Raw genomic sequence first — 21,791 nt, 5'->3', positions numbered from 1 at the left:
TATGAATATATGTGTTAGTACATTTAACAATAATACCAAGCCAACCTTCTGTGAGATAGGTATTGTTATTACATACATTTTATAGATGAGGAAACTGAGCTTCAGAAATTAAGTAATTTGCCCATATTTGTACAGCAAATTGCTAGAGCTAGGATTCAAACATAGCAGAGGCTCCAGTGTCTTTACCCTTAACCATTATACTTTGCTATAGACTGTGTAGTACGTTAAAAAAATTTTTTTTCTTTGAAGGAGTTTAGAACAAATACTTAATTTATTCTGAGGTTGGTAGAGATTATTTTCCCTATTTTACAAGTGAGGTACAAAATGTAGTGACTTGACCGTAGTTACGGAAATGGTTTCTGGTAAATCTTGGTCTCACCAGTCAGCTTAGTCTCTTTTGAAGGAATTTAGGGGGTGTCAGTATAGCTGTTTTCTCTGAGCTCTGTCAGCCGAAATTGTTTCAAGTCCTTTTAGACAAAGATAGCAATTCTCAAAGGTCAGAACTTGCTTATTGTGGACATCAAAGAAAATTTTTCTTTCGTCTTTTTAAATGTTTTTCATTGGCAGGGAAGTTAGACTGGACTTCTAAAGTCTTTTCTACTATTATGTTTTATGACTTGACATGTCTTCCTTTATTCAACAGATACTTTTAAAATTAATATTACTACATACCAAGTTTAGTCCATGGGTTACAGTTACCACAGATATAAGCAGAGTAAAAAATTTAATTTAAGGGATTTAGCCCATAGATATCTGGTAATCTCATATTATGCTCAGTGTGTCTTCATACCCCTAATATGACAATTCAGTTACTCTGTGTTCCTTTCAAGTATTCTACATTCTAGTTGCATTTTTTGTTTGCGGGTTTTTTTTTTGGTGTTTTCCTAGGTTATTTGAAAACAATCACCAGCAAAACTACCATTAAAGAAATAGAATAAAGCTTTGACTGTGAAGATTTAGAGAAGTAGTGTAGATAATTAAATAGATGTTTTGTTTCATTTCTTGTATTAATGTTATTGTAACTATTTGAAGTGAGAAAGGGTAGCATTTTTATTAAATTGAATCTTTTAGACAAATATCATACTAGGGAAGTGACTCCTTCGGGAGTGTTACCATATTTTTCAAACTATAAGGCACCCCCCCCCACCCCCCGCCCACCAATTTGGGAGAAATAATGGTTGTTGATGCTGCTCTTGAGTTCTGCTTACATTTACATTGGTGAAGTATTGTTATTTATGTTATTAAATATTTTATCACATTTTTTGCTTCAAAAATGTTTTCCCTACTTTCCTCCTCTAAAACCTAGGTGTGTCTTATGGTCTGAAAATACAAGTATATCTTTGATATGGGGGCTATGTTTTGAGAAGGCATATTACCCATTATTTTGTATATAAAATGAATTATGTTACAGATTTCACAAAGATAGCACGAAGTTAAATATAATATATAATAATTCCTAGCAGGTGAAATTTTTATGTTTATCAAAAAGATCATAGGTCAGCACTGACTACTACAGCTCAGTTGGTTTCCTGTTGCCCCTCAAAGTGAAAGGTAGCCTGTTCCTGTCCTGGTCAGGGCAGGTGCCTAGGTTGCCAGTGGGGCTTAGGCGAGAAGCAACTTGATTGATGTTTCTCACGTCGATGTTCCTCTCCATCACTTTCTCCCTCCCTTCCTTTCTCTAAAATAAAAATAAAAAATTAAGAAAGATCATAAATTAAAAAAGTATTGAGAGATAGTGTTTGAAAGTAGGCCTAAGTATTAATCCTCAGTGGATAGAGTTTACTTAGGTTCTATAAATCTGTGAAGTATTTGAATTGAATCATATCACATTGGATTTGTGGTTTATTTATAAAAGTTTTAACTGCATATCATGATACTATATGCAATTTAAATAAAATGATTTTTTTTTTAAAAGAGGGGGAGAAAAACATCAATGTGTGGTTCCCTCTTGCGCATCCCTCACTGGGGACCTGGCCTGCAACCCTGGCATGTGTCCTGACTGGGAATCAAACTGGCAACCTCTTGGTTTGGAGGTCTGCACTCAATCCACTGAGCTACACCAACCAGGGCTAAATAAAATTATTTTAGTATGATACTAATGATTTTTTTGATTTCCAGTTTTTAAGATGGGATAAAGATTTCATAGTGTAACAGTTTAATTGAAGTGCTTTTTATGCTTCAATAGTGGCTTTAAAGTATCTGTGTAGGTATTTAATGTTTTTGTTACTATGATTCACACTGATAATTTGAAGTAAACAATAAAGGTAATTCAAGAAATTCTGAGTTTTAAGACTATTCAGTTTTTTTCTAGATAGTCTGACACCTGTAACAGTGGAATATTTTAACACTTTTTGAGGATCTGTTGTTGAACAATTTAATTTCAATTTATAATCATAATCAAGAATTGACATGTTTTGCTTTTTGTGTTGGAAGTTTGTGAGCTTTTTGGCATGGAGTCAGTAATATTCAGGAAACAAAGCTGGTTTTTTAATGTCTTTGTCTTGAACTTAATACCCATCTTAATCTTACATAAATCACACAGATGGAAAAATTAAAAATCACAAATATATCTTTTATGTATCAGTAAAGGTCTTTAGTTAGGTACGTATTATAAACTAGTAATTGTGTAATGCCTCACACAGCCTCTGTGTAGCACCTCTTGGTGAGTTCATAAGAGAAAGGGAATTAAATAAAATCTTTTAATCTTGATATTTTACATGAATCATAACAAGGATTTAAGAACTATCAAGTATGCAAAAATAGGGACTTCGCTTAAAATTGTCCTTAATTTTGATGTGTAAATCTGCTCCGTGGCATAGCTTCACTCCTTTAGGTAATGAAGAATTAGCAGTTTTATATACTAAGGAAGTTCCATATATTACAAGTAGGTAAACTTCTGTCCTGTAATATCAAAATTTTGTACTGATCATATATTATTAAACTTTAGCTCTTCAAGGAAGTTATCATGATCATTAGTCTGAAACTTTTCCTTTTATATTTAAAAAAACAGCTCTTAAAAGTTAAATTTACTCATAAGTAACCTCAAAGGTAATGGTTGACCTGAGACTGAAATTTTAGAGGAATGTAACATTGATTGCTCTTTTCCTTCTTATAATAGGGTTTGCAATTATGTTTTTTCTGTTAAGTTACAGTGCAGTTCCAATGGTTGAGTTTTTCATTATTTTATTTCAGTCTTATGCATAGATAAATGGGTTGATTTAAAAAAAAAAGCATTTTACTTATTTATTTTTAGAGAGAGGGGAAGGGAGGGAGAAAGAAAGGGACAGAAACATCAATGTGTGGTTGCGTCTCACTCTCCCCCTACTGGGGACCTGGCCTGCAACCACAGGCATGTGCTCTAGACCATGAATTGAACTGGTGACCATTTGGTTTGCAGGCCAGTGCTCAACCACTGAGCCACACCAGCCAGGGCAAATGGGTTGCCTTTTAGAAGAAAATTAAAAATAATTAATTTGAGAAGTTTTCAGGTTTTCTTTTTTAGTAAATTAAGGAGTCAAGAATAACATTAAGCTTTTATTATAGCAAGCTTAAAAAATAGTTTTAGGGCCCTGGCTGCTATGGCTCAGTGGATTGAGCACTGGCCTGGGAACCAAGAGTCGCTGGTTGGATTCCCAGTCAGGCCAGATGGCTGGGTTGTGGGCCAGGTCCTCAGCAGGGAATGTACCAGAGGATAAGTTTGGATGACTAACATATTAAAAAATATAAAACTATTTCATAAAAATTACTGTATAGATTTGTTACCATAACCATTTGAAAATTCCAATCTGTTTCTCAGTATGCTTCTGTTTATATCAATCCATGAGACTTTTGTAGGCATAGATTGGTAGCAGGGATGATGCTAGAGCTACAGCCAGTCATTTAAGCAGATCATTGGTAGTATGGTAGGTAGATATAGTTAAACTGAGAGCAGAAAAGTTAAAATGACAACAGGTATTATTTATTCCTCACAGGTTTGTTAAATAAATTTGAGGAATTGAGTTCAAATGAGTGTTTAAGGAGTAGATCATCATAAGACCCAAAGGTATTAGTCAGCTTCCTGATGAAATGGGAAATTAGAACAGTAGCCATTAGCATCATTCTATTTTCCTGTTCTAGGGAAAAACACTAAAATGGAATAAAGTTTTATTTTCTCATAGGTACCATGTGCCTAATGTCAAATCTTGGTTCTTTAGTAGGTTGAGAAGTAATGAATTAACCATTTGTTTCCATTTGTCCGTCTTACTCTTCTTCTAAGTAAGGGTTTGATTGTAATAAGTGTATCTTGAACATATAGACAATCCTGGCAGTAGAGAGATGAGCAGAAATGGAAGAGGTTCATAGGTGAGATGCTTAGGCCATAGAACAAATTAAAAACTGAGTAAATGAAATTTTTTGAGAGACTGAGAAGTTAAAAATAATTGAGTTAAAATTGGAATAACTGGTTCAGTTATATGTAGTCATTTATAACCTCTGGTAGTATATTTTTCAAATATCATTAGTAACTTTATGGTTGCTATTTTTATACTAATCTCTTAATTTTTCCCCTTAGGTGGTATCATGGAAAACTTGATAGAACTATGGCAGAAGAACGCCTCAGACAGGCAGGCAAGTCTGGCAGTTACCTAATAAGAGAGAGTGATCGGAGGCCAGGGTCCTTTGTACTTTCATTTCTTAGCCAGACAAATGTTGTCAACCATTTTAGGTAAGTCTTTATTCCTTTTATGAGGCTGTATAATGTAGCTGTTTTGCTGTACTATTCATAAAAATATCCGCTTTAATAAAGGTGAATGACTCAGTGACATTTAAATAAAAGAAAATGAGATTTGTTTTCAGTGAGATGACTAGATGTTGGATGCTTATATTTTTGTTTAAAAACAGTATTATTACTGGGCGTTACTGTGCTAATCCAATATAATTACCACTTTTAAAATATAAATTCTTTGAATTATAAGGAAACGTTGAATGGTAAAGTGGAAATATAGGGTAACAGAAAATACAGGAAACAGTTTTTAGAATTAAGATTCATTTTAGCTATACTGTTCTGAAACTGCAAACATTCGTTTCAATTAAATGGGCATGTAGATTTTCAAGTGCACATGTCAAAATCTGTATGTATAAAAAATGCATTTACATATTTTTAAATTTTATTTTTATGGGAAGATTAAAAAATTAGTGTCTATAGTGTAATTGATAAAATGTTTGTTATATACCCTTGATATTTAGATTTTAAAATAAGCTTTAAGAGTACTGTCATACCACATTTTGAATGGAAATTATTATGTTCCTTGTAAATATTTCAAGAGATCTCCAAGCTGCTTTTAGCCAGAGAAACCTTATGAAAGTTGCTATTCATTTTTTAATATGGAAAGTGAGAAATATCTGAGGATGGATTCACAAATAATGTAATAAATTATGTAATTGAGGTTCATAAGTATTATATGTATCTCATATCTAATGCATACATATATATTTGTAGAAGAAATAACCTTAAGTAATTAGCATGTGGTGAAGATATTCATTAAGTGGTATTTAATGCAGGGATGCAGTTAAAAGAGTATGAAAATTATGGATTTATAATTTGTTTATGGAACGTGGCCTTCAAAATTGTCTTTAAGGGGTTTTGTTATACTGTATTTTTTTCCTGTACAAATAGGATTATTGCTATGTGTGGAGATTACTACATTGGTGGAAGACGTTTTTCTTCACTGTCAGACCTAATAGGTTATTACAGTCATGTTTCCTGTTTGCTGAAAGGAGAAAAATTGCTTTATCCAGTTGCACCACCAGAGGCAAGTAAAACTTGTAAAAAAATCTTTCAAAACTTCATTATTTTACTTTACTAATGGGTTAGCTCTTGTTCAGTTTCTTGTGATGTTTATCTAATATAATTCAAGAAGTATCTGTTGTCTTATATTTTAATTCTGGTTGTACTGTCAGAGCAAATCTGACAACTTTTTCAAAAAGGGAAAGATAATTTTTCTATAATTTTATATTTAAGTTGCTTGATTTTTTTAATAGTACTCTATGGTAATAGCCTAACAAGTATGTTTGAATGAATGAGGAGTAATTAGTGATATTATAGCACTAATGCTGAAGTTGCTGCAAGATTCTGTAATGGCTTTATATTAAAGTCAATTTATATGTTCCATGTAGTTTATTTCGAATTTAATGATTATTCATGTTGCTTGATAAAACATTGGTTATACATTAAAAGAATTTCTGTAAATACGACAAATATAATACAAACATTTTCAAGCTTTGGGTATTTAGAACCTTAGTAAAAAGTAGTTTGAATTGTCCTGTTGGTTTTTACTGGCTTTCTCTTTGTGTGGAAATACGTACTTGATTTGACTTTGACATAAAGAGGTTATTCATTTTTGTAAATTATTATCTTATGGTTTTTAGCCAGTAGAAGACAGAAGGCGTGTGCGAGCCATTCTGCCTTACACAAAAGTACCAGACACTGACGAAATAAGGTATTTTTATGACATTCTCATTTATTGGCATTTGAAATAGACGTTTGAAAGACTGTGATAATTTATTGCCTTTGGACCAGGAAAGCTTTGGAATTTGAAGATATAACATGCAGCAAGGTAAAAGTGCCTTTATTGTTGAGTCTAATGTTCTAGTACCCTATTTGGCTTTTCTGTTCATATTGTGGATTTGGATCAGGGTGGCCACAGTGAAGATGACAGGAAAAGTAACTTAGCTTTTATTAGACAATCTCTGACAAAGTAAGCAGAGTTTGGTTATATGCTGTAATCCATTTTAATTTTTATTACTGCATGACATTTGTGTCTCAGCTGTAAATGCTACTCAAATGATTATTAAACTTCTGTTTTACATGATAGATGAATAATTTAAGTTTTACTAGTGGTATGCGACTATAGAACACAGTAATTTTTTGTTTTTATTATTTCTATATAATTTGATAATTATATTTTTAGTGTCTCCTATAAGCTATTGAATTTTGTAATAGAAAATTTCTTTATTACTGGTAAAATTTTAAGGCTACTTTTAATAATTTTGATTCTGAGTATAGAGTTTTTCATGAAAATCAACAAGGAGCATTTAGAATATAGTGATAACTTTGGGGGGTATTAAAATGGAACTACGGTATTAAAAAAACAAAGACTTAGGTATCTGGAATCTCCATATAGGAATTTAATTTTTACATGAATGTCCTCAAATTCACTTTTTATTTTATTCTTATTGATATACCTTTAGTAGTGATCTAAGCTGGAAAACTCAATAAAAGAGAGAAGGGAGGAAATGTATATAATAAACAGCTGTAAACTACAAATTTAGGCATTTTGGATAATTTAATTTATTCAAATTTTTCCCAGTGGGATCATTTAGGACAGTAGTTCTCGGAGTACAATCCATGTAACTCTGTATTTGGATCCTTGAGACCATTTAGAGGGCCCGTGACATCAAAGCTATATTTATAATAATACTAAGACATCATTTGCCTTTTTACCATGACATTTACACTGATGGTACAAAGGCAATGGACAGTAAAATTGCTGGTGCCTTAGCACAAATCAAGATAGTGGCATCAAACTGTAGTGTTCTTCACTGCCACACAATTGCAGTTACATAAACAAAGGCAGTTTCACTCAAGATTGTTCTTGATCAGACAGTAAAAAGCTATTTATTTTACTAAATATCAACCCTTGGCTACACCTCTTTTTTAATATTTTATGGGATAAATTGGGATGTATAGTTAAAGCACCATTGCTGTGTACCGAAGTTCAGGACCTTGAGGAAAAACAGGGAGCTCAGAGCTGAACTAGCTGCTGCTTTTGTGCATACTGTTTTTATCTGAGAGAAAGAATGACAGGCAAACTATGATTATTCAGACTCGAGTATTTTCTGTCTTGTTTTTTTAACTTTTTTTTTTTAAGATTTTATCCATTCATTTTTAGAGAGGGAAGGGAGGGAGAAAGAGAGAGAGAGAGAAACATCAATGTGCGGCTGCTGGGGGTCATGGCCTGCAACCCAGGCATGTACCCTGACTGGGAATTGAACCTGCGACACTTTGGTTCGCAGCCCATGCTCAATCCACTGAGCTATGCCAGCCAGGGGAGTATTTTCTTTTTAAAGAACAAAGTGAGTCTGTTACTTCAAGGGAAATAACTGACAGTTTTTCTTACTAATGATAAAATTTGAGCTTTTAATAAAAAAAATTAGAATTTTGGAAACCCTATATCTGCAATTAGGAGTTTGATGGTTTTCTAAATAATTAATGACTTTTTGATGAGAGTGGTGGCAATATTAAGGAATGTGATGTTTTGATAGTGTATAATGTGTTTGTATCTGTAATATCTGCATCTACGTAGCTCAGTGAACCAGTATTTTCTTAATGATCAATGCATGATATTACAAAATTATGCACAGGTGAAAAAGATCTATTCAAAGTATGAGACAGACAAATAGTTGTCACTGGAATAGGTTTAGAAAGGTCATTGCTATACAGTTTTAGATTCTACATTATAGCTAACCTTCAAGAAAGGACCACTTTTGAGTTTTTGTTATAATCTATAATGGTCCGAAAGGCTATTAAAATATTTATCTCTTTCACAACTACATATTTGAAGCCAGATGTTCTTCATGTACTTTAAGCAAAATATCAGATTGCAGCAGATTAAAGGAAGAAACAGATATGAAAATTCATTGAGAATTGCAAAAATGGTAAAACAAGAATACTCTCGCAAAATTTGTAAAAATTATAATTGTTGTTCATATTCTTTGTTACCATGTAATGGGCTATATTATTTTTTAAAGGAATTAGTATATATTTTTTAATATTTTTATTTTAAATTCTAATATAATGAATATCAGATATAATCCATATAAATAAGAACCTTTTAAGGTATTAATTTCTAAGAATAAAGGGGCCCTTAGAGACCTTCTCAAAATTGAGACTTACTGATGATTTAGGAAGATGAAAGTTTAAACAGTTTGAATTGTACACATTTTAATTTAATGATGTGTGAAGTTCTGAGTCTTTTTAAAATTTGCATATGCCTGTGAGGTTTTTTAGGTAAAAACATCTGAAGGTTGATAAGATTTAGCAAAGCACCTTAACTTCTTTTGGTGAAAAATGCAAAATAATACAGAATTAATCTTACAATTATATTTTGTGCTAGTAAGTTTTTTATTTTAATCTGTGTTTTTACACCATAAAAAATAGTATAGCATAACATATCAAAAGACAAACTCAGATGACTGCTTTTGATAAATAAATGACACCTGTCGTTTCTCAATTCTCTTATTTCTGCTCTGTATGTACTCTCTTTTTACTCATTCATAACTATTTTATTGAATGTGTTAAATGTAGTTGGTTCTAGAAAGGAGTAGTTTACTTGGTTAAGTGGTAATTTCTGCTTTACTTTGGGCTATGAGCACAGGATGCATCATACAGATGATGTTTTATTGAGTTGTACATTTGAAACCTGTGTGGTTTTATTAACCAATGTCAACCCAATAAAATCAATAAAATAAAAGTAAGCCTTTTAAAAAGATAGAATGCAGTCTTCTCTGTTGTTCAAATGGAGTACATCTAAAGTGTTGTGTCCAAGATTTTTGTTCTTGAACTTGTCCAACAAACAGTGAAACTTTAGAAAGTCTAGAAGAAAAGTTTTTTAGATTTACCTAATAGAACTTTGGTTTGTGAAAATTAAGGATGAAAGAAAAATTGGTAAGAAATATATATGACAGATACGGATATTGATACAGGACAATGGTAGCATCCAACCAATCTTGAAACCTTAAGTCCTCAGAGGCATTTGTTCAAGCCTAAAAAAGGAAAGTTGAAGGAATTATTGATGGTTTTATATTGATGGCATATATAAACAACACATTCCTACTGGGATTGTGTTGAAATTGAAACCATCTAGATTCCATTGAAAAGAAACTAGGTAGTATATGCATCCCTGTACTCAGAAATTGATAACAAAAAATGTGCATGCATCCTCATAATATATTATCCTGTGGTACCACTTTCAGGTAAAGAATGCTATACTTGTTGGATCATGTATGTCTGAATGAATTAAATAAAACTTAATGTTTTTAATGAGAAAAGTGTTAATTCTTATAAGCACCTGTGTGATAAGGCTAATTGTGCTTAAACTTTTTCTAACACAAGTATATCTTTATATGTGAAATGAGTTAATTACTTTGTGTTTATAATTTCATACCTAACTTACCTTTGAAAGAGTAATACAATTGAGTTAAACTATCAAATTCAGTTTTCTTGGAGTTATACTCTAAAGAATGTATTAAGATACATAATTACTGCTTACGAAAATGCCAATTTGACTCGAACAATAATCCAGTGACATAGATAGTGCAGGTACCTTTATTACATCTATTTTTCCCATGAGGAAAATAAGATTCAGAGTTTTAATTGTAAAAAGTTTTACTTGTAGATAATTCTAGATACAGGACAAAAACCTAGGTACTTGGCTTTATTTTTATTTTAAAAATTAAAAAAAAATTAGAGGTGAAGAGAGGGAGTGAAACACCAGTGTGTAAGAGAAACATGGATTAATTACCTCTTGAATGCCCCCAACTGGGGACCTAGCCACCAACCCACTCATGTGCCCTGCCAGGGAATCCTACCGGGTGACCTTTCAGTTGACAGGCCAGCACTCAACCCACTGAGCCACGCCATCCAGGTACTAGGGTATTTGACTTTAATCTGTTGGATTTTTCCAGTATCATATTGTCTCGGCAGTGTGGTACATGTCAAATTTCTATGATTAACAGTTTAGTTTCAATAACTTTATAATTCTTTTCAATAACTTTATACAACTTTTAAATTTATGATTCAGTTTCTTAAAAGGAGATATGTTCATTGTTCATAACGAATTAGAAGATGGATGGATGTGGGTTACAAATCTAAGAACAGATGAACAAGGCCTTATTGTTGAAGACCTTGTAGAAGAGGTGGTAAGTATTGTTCTGTTCTTTCATTCTCAGAATTCTGATTTTTTTTTTTTTTGGTAAAATTGTGAAACATATATAATCAGGGAAATCATCTGTGAATACATTTTTGTTTTTGAAATGCCTTCACAAGTACAAGGAATTTTTTATTAAAATGTATCCACTATTAGTAATTGCTATTTATTTGTAAAACAACATAGCTAAGCTAGCATGTTTTAATCCATAGCTGCCAATTTTCAAGTTTTCATGCATTTCTAAGTATCAAAATGTATTAACATTTATGCTTATTTGTATTTCTTTTTGTTTTCTTAATCTTCTTCATAAATGATATACCACTGATCCTTGAATCTTAAATTTTTTATCTTCCAAATATATGTATCATTTTCTAGTAACCTCTGAAAAACTCAGTTATGTTACACATATCAATCATCACATGGTTCTACATTTTGAATATCCCCCTTGTTTTTATTGTCGTCAAATAATACATTATTAGTAACAGTATAAGTAATTATGTTTGTGCATTTTTAAATAGGTCAGCATTCCAGCAGCATTTGCATTTCAGAGGCAATACTCACTGAAAGATAGCAAACATTATTTTACAAATTTGGAATCCACCCTTATCTTTCAGATTTTCCCAGTGAAATGGAATGGCATTCTGTTATCTTTTACAGTCGTTGGAGCTACTCTTTTTTTTTTTTTAAAGATTTTATTTATTTATTTTTAGAGAGGGAAGGGAGTGAGAAAGAGAGAGAAACATCAATGTGTGGTTGCTGGGGGCCGTGGGCCTGCAACCCAGGCATGTGCCCTGACTGGGAATCGAACCTGCTACACTTTGGTTTAAAGCCCGCACTCAATTCACTAAGCTACGCCAGCCAGGGTGCTACTCTTTTTTTTTAAATTGTACCATGAACCTGGAAAGAAGCTGTGAAACTGTGCTTTAATTGGTTTCATAAAGGTGGCAGTGGAAAATATTTTCTTTGCTGTTAGTTGTCTTGTCTGCCTATACTGGCAGCCAGATCTTGATATGTAGAAGTAAAATTTTTGAAGAACAGTGGGAGGAATTAGGGAAATGGTATGATACATTCTATACTCGTAGTCATATAGTTTAGTTGAAGAGCTAGGGTTAGATTACCTAATCCCTATATTAATATTCTGCATTCTATAGTAGGAGAAATATTTATTCCATTTTGGCAAGATGTGTTCAAGCTGAAGAAATTTACTCTGTATTGGTTTTACTACAAAATTTCCTTTTGTTTTTTAAAGATTTTATTTATTTATTTTTAGTGAGAGTGAAAGGGAAGGAGAAAGAGAGGGAGAGAAACGTAAGTGTGTGGTTGCTTCTCGCATGCCCCCTACTGGGGACCTGGCCTCAAACCCAGACATATGCCCTGACTGGGAATCAAACTGGCAACCCTTTGGTTTGCAGACTGGCACTCAATCTACTGAGCCACACCAGCCAGGGCTAATTTCTTGATTAAAACTTTCATGTTAGATTTTCTTCTCCCTGCTATAATCCCCTCCCCCCAATTATTCTGATTATTTAAAGGAATTACAGTATAGCTGAACTTTTCTTGAGCTTTTAGATTTAACAAGATAAACTTGAATAAAGTTTAAAGTGAGTAAAGAAAAAAAATTACTCAATTTAACACAGGGGTGTCAAATTCATTTTCATTGAGGGCCACATCTGCCTTGCAGTTGCCTTCAAAGGGAAGAATTTTAGGGCTATATAAATGTAACTACTCCTTAATAGTTGCACTGCCAGGTAGAAACAAGGCTTTGAAACAAGGTGCCGGGCCAGATAAAACAACGTGGAAGGCTGGATTTGTTCCTCGGGCCTTGTATTTGCCACCTGTGATTTGACATAAAGAGACATGATCTAATGTCAATACAAGGAAAGAAAAAAAGACAGAAAAAGTGAGCAACTCAGTAGGCGTAAACAATGTGATGTGGCTGCTAGAAATTAATATAGTAATACTTTAATCGTGGCCTACTTTCAAGTTGCAGTTACAAACAATTTTTACTCTAATATTCAAAATAGTTTTTCATAATGATCTTCACTGGGACACAGTTATTCTTTGTACATTGAAAAGCCATTTGGAGAGTGCCTAGATTTCAGGCATTCAGCTGGTGGTTGAATCTAAGGAATTTCCCACTCTGAAATTCTAATTACTGTTCTCCAAGCACAATTAGACTTCTATGTCTTAATTCTAGAATGTAAGCCTGTAAGTTTGTCTGATTCAGTGACGTACGCCCATTGACTGGAGTAGTGTGTGGCATCAGTAGGCATTCAGTAAATGTTTGTTGAATGAATGATTGTCTCTCTGCCTATTTTTTTCCCCTCTTCCTTGACATTCCTGCCCTGCTAGACTGCCTTGTAAAATTGATTCATCTTTACCCACTCAACTTCAGGTGTTGCCCTTTCTTTCACAGAGATTTTATGTATTTCAACATTTTCTCAGGCTAAATTGTTTCCTCTTGTTTTACCATAGCACCTTAATTTTATATTCCATTACATTATATAAAATTAACTTACTATGTAAACCTCTTCTCTAGAGATTTTGGGCAATGATAATATATTTTTTCAGGTTTTTTTTTTTTCTTTTTAGCATACTGTTTTGTAATATAGGCACTCAGTGAACGTTTGACTCTAGTCTGGTTACGTATTTGATGAATGAGAACCAAATTGAGAGAATTAAATTCATGTTTGCTTAGACCATTTTTCTACTCTTTCTTTCATTATTCAGTGATAATTCAGTACCAGGTACTGTGCTGTATACTAGGACTACAGTTCAACATAGGGTAGGGCAAAAGTAGGTTTACAGTTGTTTGTATGGAAAGTGATACGATAATTAACTGTGTTCTGGGCACTCACTACTATAAACTACTTTTGCCCTACCCTGTACTTATTTTCAGTGAAAATTATGTGCCCAACATTGTGCTAGTGGTTGTGTTGGTAATAGGTACAAAGAAAGAAGCACTAAGAGCTTAAGAGGTTAATAGTTATTATAACAGAATGAATAACACTGGGGGGTGTATCTTAAATAGTGGGAGTGTCAAATAGAGTAAAGTTCAAAAGATGAAGGATGCCCTTTCTATTCAAAGTTCATATTTACATTTTAGGGACCTGGTGTCTCACTTCAGAGGTGGTATTTGAGATGGATCCTGCCTGGATGGTTTAGGTTTCAACCAACAGAAAGCATTGAGTGGGAAGGACATTTTAAATGAAAAAGAACAAGCTACAGTATTGGGAGAATGTAGATTAGTGAATAGGTAGTGACGTGTGATAATGGTATAGATATCTAACGGGAATTAATAGTATGAGACTGGAAACATAGATGTAGTTATATGATACAAGACTTTGGTTATAAACTGAGGAATTTGTAGGCAGTAGGGGGACATTAAATGTTCAGTTTTTAAAAAAGTATTTGTTTTTGTTTGCCTTAGTGTTCTTAATGTAAGGCAAATACAGATTAGAGTGATGTTGTAGGGCAAAGAGATAATCATACTAGTTGGGCTACTATAATAGTTTAAGAAAAGGGAAAGAAAGGGCCTGAATTAGAGAAATCACAATAAGGGAAGAAGAGTAGGAAAGAGTTTTGGAAAGATACTTCTGGAACAGAAATATCTTACATATATATAAACAAACATGAAGGGCAGTGTAGAGTTGTTTGAAGGTACGTTTTTTGTTATTTTTAATAAAAATAGATTAATAGTTAATTATATAAAATACTGTCTTAATGTCTTCCCCTTTAGGGCCGGGAAGAAGATCCACATGAAGGCAAAATGTGAGTTTGTGTTAATTATTAAAAGGAAAAAAATATTGTAAACTACTAATAGAATGACTTTGGCCAAAAAATATTTATTAAAAAATTGATACTTTTGGAGCTGACTTCATTTTTTTATGGCTCAGGAACTGCTGTTTAAATATTTTCTCATGAATCTAGTAATAAAGTCTTAATTTGAAATAATGAAGATAGCTCATATCCATATATAGCTTTTACATCAGCAAACTAAGGACTTTTCAATATATATTACATTAATAACATTATAAATGTCAGAATTCCTCACATTTTTCTTTATTTTCTTATTGATTTATCAATAGCATGTTTTGTTTTTATCACCATGCTTTTATGCATTTTATGGTTCAGTATTTTCGGAGGAGCAGAGACCTTTTCCTCAAGATCATGACTGTTTACCATATTAGTAAGACTGCAAGGACTTTCTTTTCATAATCTCTTTAGGCTGATTTTAAGTACCTTGTAGCAGGTTTTACTACAGCTGCTACTTGCCACATTTGTTTCTTATATTACAGAAATTATAGCTGTAACCAATAACCTCTTATGGGAAATCACTCCATGTGGTGTTTAGCTTTGCTTTAATTTTATTTTTGTCCTTGAAGATCTTAACTCTTAATCCTAATTCTTCTTGACATAAATTATTTTAATATATCACTTGTTCATCTTCTAATATCTTTTTGGCAGAACTTTTTTTGTCAGCAGTAATGGGTAGAATTTAAGGCTTGCCTCTCAAATATTTTCTCATTTTTTCCTAATCATTTGAACATATAAAAATATTAAACTGAATGAATACTCACTCTTGCAGTCACCTTATTTAGTTCCCTACTCTTCCTTAAGAGAAACATATTTTTCTGAGTTTATTCTCTATATCGTTCTGTGCAACTGCAAAATAGCCTCCCAGTGAGACTGTACATTGTTGACTGTAGTAGTTTGACGTTTCCCCACTACCTCTATCAGGAGTTACAAATTCTAATTAATGCATGGGGGGACATAGAGATAATGTAAGCAAATGAAATAGGTCAGGTGTATATATTCCCATTTTTCTCAAATTACAGTAATCTTGGTCTTATTTTCTCTCTTGATAGAGATCAAGGTACATGTAACTGTTTTCCTACTGTAAGAAAACAACACTGCAAGTGTGGTAATAAATGGCAGCTGGCACTCATTCTTTACATTAGGGAAGACTGGGAAGTCAAAAATGAGAAAAGTGTTTGCCTGTACTGTGGTCACCACTCTAACTGATCTGTGCAAGAATTGAGAGTCTAGGGTTGTGAAATTCTGTTGTATTTCAAGAGCAGCTAGAAATATGTATTTTTAGTGCTATTAACATAATACCATATATTTACTTAAAAAAAGAAAACATGTCAAATGCCAGTGAAATGTCAAATGCTCGTAAACATTTAAAACTATAGCCAGTTTTCTCATAGCATAAAGTATCCCACTTTCACTTGGAAATCTTTTTTTAAATTTAATACCATTGTGATTGATCAATTTTTTGAACTTTACACTTTTCATTAGGTATTTAGCATAAGCTAAATTTGCATTGTTGGTTTAAGTTTAATTTGTCAGCTTTTTCTAATTTCCTAAGGGGAGACTGACAGTGAAACGTTCTCAGTAACATCCACGAGTGCCCTTTAAGATTAAATAGGTGGTATAACTTTAGCTGTGTTTTTTCCTGCTTCCTATTTCCATTATATAAGTGCCAAGTCCTGGTCATTTTATCTCCTAAAACATTTCTTGATTGTGTGCCTTCTTCTCAGTATCTTAAACAACTGTATTCTAGGTTAGGCACTTTTCAATCTCTTAACAGGATTTGATGTAGCAACAACCTGGAAGGTGGTCTTTCTTAATTAATGCTTTAGTCTCTGCAGATCTGTTATTCCAATAGCCAGAATCATTTACCTAAAACATGTATCTGACTGTATCACTTTTTCATTTAAATATTTTAACTGGTTCTCTACCATCCTTGCCTTAGTAAATTCTGAAAGGACCCTCTGATCTAGCCCTTGTGTGCTTTTCTAGTTCTACCCTTTGTCATTTGTAGTATTACACTCTCCAGCTTATATATATGCATATTATGCTTAATATGCATAATATTTTCTCCTTTGCTCAAGCTACTCCCTAGGCTGAATCCCTCATTTTTTTTGAGAGAGAGAGAGGGAAACATTGATTTGCTGTTCCACTTACTTATGCGTTCATTAGTTGATTTTTGTATGTGCCCTGACCAGGGATCAAACCTGTAATCTTGGCATGTGGGGACAACTCTCTAACCAACTGAGCAACCTGGCCAGGACCTCCCCTCTATTGTTTTTGGTTAATTCTTATTCTTACTCAAAGACTTAACTCATTTTTTACTCTTCTCAAGAAATCTTTTATTTTATACGCTCTATAGAACTGGTGCCCCTTCTCTGTTATTCCAAAAATGCTCTTAGCACATTGTGTTTATAGTCATATAGTATTTGTGTCCCTTTTTTGTACTAGAATGGGGACTTCTAAGAAACAGAGATTTATCTTTCTGTCATTCATGCTAACCATGTGCTTGAAATACATACATATTGCATATAGGTAATAAATATATGAATGAAGAAACTCAAATGTAATCCTTTCAGAAAACAATATTGCTTATTTGTTCTGTAAACTCCCATTTGTTATCCTTCTCCTCCCACTTTGAATTCCATTTTTCTCCTTTATTCTAGCTGTAAAATTATAGGATTGGCCTTTGAGGTCATTTAGTCAACTCTCCCCTGGAATGTAGAAGTCTTATTCTAGCATTTGTAGTCAATAGTCATTTAGAATATAATTGAATGCAATATAGAACCTTACTACCTTGTAAGGCAGCCTGTACTGCTCCAGTTGTGTACTTTCTTTACATTGATCATAATTTGCATCATGAGCCCTGGGTAGTGAGTTAATGGTTGGCATAGAGTTAAAGAATTTAAAAGCTTGACATTTCATTCATTCCCATTTCATGTGAAAAGGTAAAAATTCAGTTACATTTTAATACTTTGATCAGTAATAGTACAGATAATTTAAAATAGTATGAATAGCCTCTAAACCTGTAACATTGGGTTTTAGAGTGCTTATATCTTTTAGTCTGGTAGTATTTTTACTTTCCTACTTGCTCTTTAAGTCTCTATTAAAAATAATAGGCCTTGAGAATATATGGCAAAGCAGTAGAGAGTTGATCTTGAATTTTCAGTTTTGGCATTTACATGTGTTAATCAGCTATGTATGTAATAGTCCTTTAGGTAAATAAGAGGAGATCTTAAGTAGTTCATATACTAGCAATTAATTTTTTAAATGAGAGGTGTTATTTTTATTTTAAGGTAAAATGCAAATACTTTATTATATGTTATGGATCTTGATTATAATGCCATTTATGATCTTTCTAAAGGCTTACTTTAAGTATACGGATATATACTTGTAGCAGTCTAATTTGATAGCTCATCAGCTCAAATAGAATTAGGAATACTAAGTTATTCTTTTCTTTCAGTTCTTGATTATGGTATTTACTTTTTCTAATCGACTTAATCTTATTTTCTGATTTTCAGTAAAGTATGAATCAGCCTTGTTGATTTTACTTGGAGAGAGAACTTATCACATATTATATGGAAATTCATTTTGAGAGAAATAAGAGAATTTAGCCCCTTTTTTTCTTTTTCTGGGTAATTCCATGGTGGCCTCTAACTGTACCATCTCTCCCTCCCAATAAAGAGAAAAGAGAACACTAGCTATGATGTAAGGATGTAACAGTTTGTCATTATCAGAATTAAAATCACCACTGTTTTTACATTGGTAATTAATATGGAAATTGTAGCTTATACTGGATAGTCCCTGAATTTTCTTGTTTTATTGAAATTATACATGTTTAGAAAGTGTAGTAACATAGATGTAAAAGGAATTATTTTATTATGTCAGATTGAATTACACTAATGTTGATTGTTTAGCTTTGATTGTGTAACAGCCAGAAAGACTTTTGATTTACATATTTAATTTGTTCTCTTTTTAAGATGGTTCCATGGGAAAATTTCCAAACAAGAAGCTTATAATTTACTAATGACAGGTACTTGTATATTCATTTGCCTTTGTTTAAAAAGAAAAGAATTTAACATGTGTTTTAACATCTATTTAACATGTGTTTTGCCTTTCACACTCATTTATATTTATGCATATTGTATTTTCTTGCCCAGCAAAGAGAAAATGGTGTTTTTGGTGTTGTTAGTTGAAAACATACATGCAGTTTAATTACATTCAGTGAAGTATGTTTTCCTTCTGCCCTAAGCCCCTTTCTTCTTCCCCAGAAGAAGCACCAGATGAGTTTTTTTTTCCTGAAGTGTTCTGTTGTAGTCTTCCTCACCCCTAAATACATCCCCTATACATACTGCTCCACACACACACTCACAGGAACATGCAACATACTTTTTTTATGTTAGGATGTATTTTGGGAGATTATTTTATATCTGCAAATAAATTTTCATTCTCATTTTTAATTATTGTGAGTTTTTCATTGTATAAATACCATAATTTATGAGCAGTCTCTTATAAAGGAATATTATGCTGTTTTCTTTTTCTTTTTTTTTGCTGTTCAGCTGCAGCAAATGTTATTGCATTTATCTTTGTGCACTTAAGAATTATATGATTGGGCGTTATTTAAAATGTATTATTTTTTAACATTTCCCAAAATTCTGGATGTAGAGATAAGCAAAGTAAAAATTGACTTGTATGGTGAGTTTACATTTAAAACAAAAACTGTCCTGTCATCATCTTAATTAAAAACCATCTTAATTAATTTCCAAGTATTTTTAAAGTAAACCATATCGTATTGGGATCTGAGACAAGTTTACATGCAATCTGTAATTGAGAAGTCTTGGTTCTTTAAACAGCCAGAGTTCAATAGTGTGTATTTATAGTAAATAAACTGATGATTGTTAAATATGTTATTTGAGTGATTTTAAGCTATAAGGCATTGCATTTTAGTATAGTTACTGCTTTGTTCTTTTGAACAATTTGAGGCAGTTTTAGAAGTGTTCAGGTTTTTTGTCAGAATGTAGGTTAAGTAGGTTAAAAATAAAAATATGATAATGCTACATGGTACTAAGTAATGGAGACTAAATGCTCAACCAAAATGGCATGCTACTAATTTTCAGTGGGACCAAAATGTTTATTTTAATGAAGGTACTGAATTTTGAATATCAGTTTAATTGTGTACCACCAAATACTTGCAGTCTTGTTTTAGGCATATAAAGGTGAAAGGACCTAAACTTAATTACCTTACATTAGTTCTTATTTTCATTGGGTTATGTGCTCTTTCAAGAATCTGGTGATTTTTCTCCTCTGAAAAGTACACATAAGCACTTACACAGTTTTGTAGTAATTCCTATTCTTTATATTGAATAGTCAAGTAAGTGCTGGCTAGATGATTGGAACTGTTAGTAATTTACAGGAAAATTACATCTGATATTATGAGTATTCATTGTATTTCCCTAAAAGCAATCAAGTTCTGATCTATATCATTAGGACTTAAACAGAGAAAAGGCAAGAGCCAACTTAGTGTTGAGTCATAGCCAATTGAAGATACCAAAAAGACATCTTTAAAGTTATTTTATGTAAAATATTTTCATATTCATTTGCTTCTACTTAACTTCTCAGTACCATACCTATTGAATGAAAATACAATGCATATGTATTGATTTTTATAAGGTACATAAATACTTCATTTGTTTTGAATCTACCTTTGTAAGCTTTTTTACTATTTTATTAGTTACTATTTTAATGTTTAATCAAAAGCATTGATAAAGTACAGAGTACTCCTAAACAAAATTCACTGTAATTTTTTAGATTCTTCCTTACTAAGTGGGTTTGCAAACAGAATGTGGCAGTTTTAGCCATTATCCCCTAACTGTGCTTAGACTATTTTTTTCCAGCCTTGACAGGTATAGACATTATTAACCAGAAGTCACTGCTGCAAACTTCTGCCCTGTATATTTATTTAAGAAAGACAAGCAACTTCCTGGATAGCTGTGACTCATAAACTGGAAATTTTTTTTTGAAAAGTCTTAAAATTATCTTTACTATAAAATAATTTACTGGTGAAAATTAGTATATGTTTATGACTTTTGAACATACTTTTATAATTATAATACTTAACACTTTTTCCAATTTGATAATTAGGGAATAAAACTAATAGTCTAATCTTTACAGTTGGCCAAGTCTGCAGTTTTCTTGTGAGGCCCTCAGATAACACTCCTGGTGACTATTCACTTTATTTTCGGACCAGTGAAAATATTCAGCGTTTTAAAATATGTCCAACACCAAACAATCAGTTTATGATGGGAGGCCGATATTATAACAGGTAAGTTGTAAGAAGTTTTTAATTTTACTTTTGGCAAAAATAGTTGATATATCAATATTATATCATTCAAAATTACAGTTTTAGACTTTTTAAAATTTAAAGTTTTAAGACCTTTAATAATTTAGTAGTAGTCATGGCTAAGAATTCTTTAGACAGTGTCCAAAATGAATATATAGATAACTTGTTTCCTTCATACAGAATGTATACCTTGTGCATAAATAATAAAAAAATTACATATATTTTAAGCAGCAAATTTGCTAAATCCATGTATTATCTGTAGGACAGCAAAATATGTAGAAAGGAAAATAAATTATTTTAGCCTTGAGACATTTCAATAGAAAAAACATTCGTTAAAGAATAACTTGAGTCTTGCTACAAATGTAATTAGGTTCTCTAACTGGTATTTCTGATTTGTAATTATTGGTTCCTATTTCTCACCTTTAAAATTCTAAGTAAACTCTTTGCTTGTCCCAAAAGTCAGAATGGATTTTAGTCATTTAACTAGGTAAAATGTTAATAAAGAAATCATATAGCAGAATGTCACTTTTTTTGTATAAGAGAAAATCATCTTTCATTTTATGTCTGACTATAAAGGTTTGCCCATACTGGATAATTCTAGAAGAGCCTTGTTTTCCTCTTTTGAGGTTTGCATAAGATAAAATACCACAGCATGATTCTCCATCCCAATTTTT

At 32.2% G+C, this 21,791-nt stretch overlaps 1 protein-coding gene across 1 annotated transcript in view; it reads left to right on the top strand.

The window, feature by feature from the left end:
* The window catches only part of RASA1 (RAS p21 protein activator 1), a 117,338-nt gene that overhangs the window by 46,078 nt on the left and 49,469 nt on the right, over nt 1-21,791 (top strand). Inside the window, exons 2-8 of the mRNA XM_045848291.1 lie at nt 4,550-4,702; nt 5,654-5,789; nt 6,406-6,476; nt 10,839-10,956; nt 14,704-14,735; nt 18,758-18,810; nt 20,949-21,099. Coding sequence (XP_045704247.1) covers nt 4,550-4,702; nt 5,654-5,789; nt 6,406-6,476; nt 10,839-10,956; nt 14,704-14,735; nt 18,758-18,810; nt 20,949-21,099 — 714 coding nt within the window. The remainder of the gene's footprint in view (nt 1-4,549; nt 4,703-5,653; nt 5,790-6,405; nt 6,477-10,838; nt 10,957-14,703; nt 14,736-18,757; nt 18,811-20,948; nt 21,100-21,791) is intronic.

This window comes from Phyllostomus hastatus, unplaced genomic scaffold (genome assembly GCF_019186645.2).
Source record: "Phyllostomus hastatus isolate PE091 unplaced genomic scaffold, TTU_PhHast_1.1 phas_contig_58, whole genome shotgun sequence".
NCBI classification, from domain to species: domain Eukaryota; kingdom Metazoa; phylum Chordata; class Mammalia; order Chiroptera; family Phyllostomidae; genus Phyllostomus; species Phyllostomus hastatus.
Note: the sequence above shows the minus strand (reverse complement) of the source record. Positions and strands in the feature narration are given on the sequence as shown.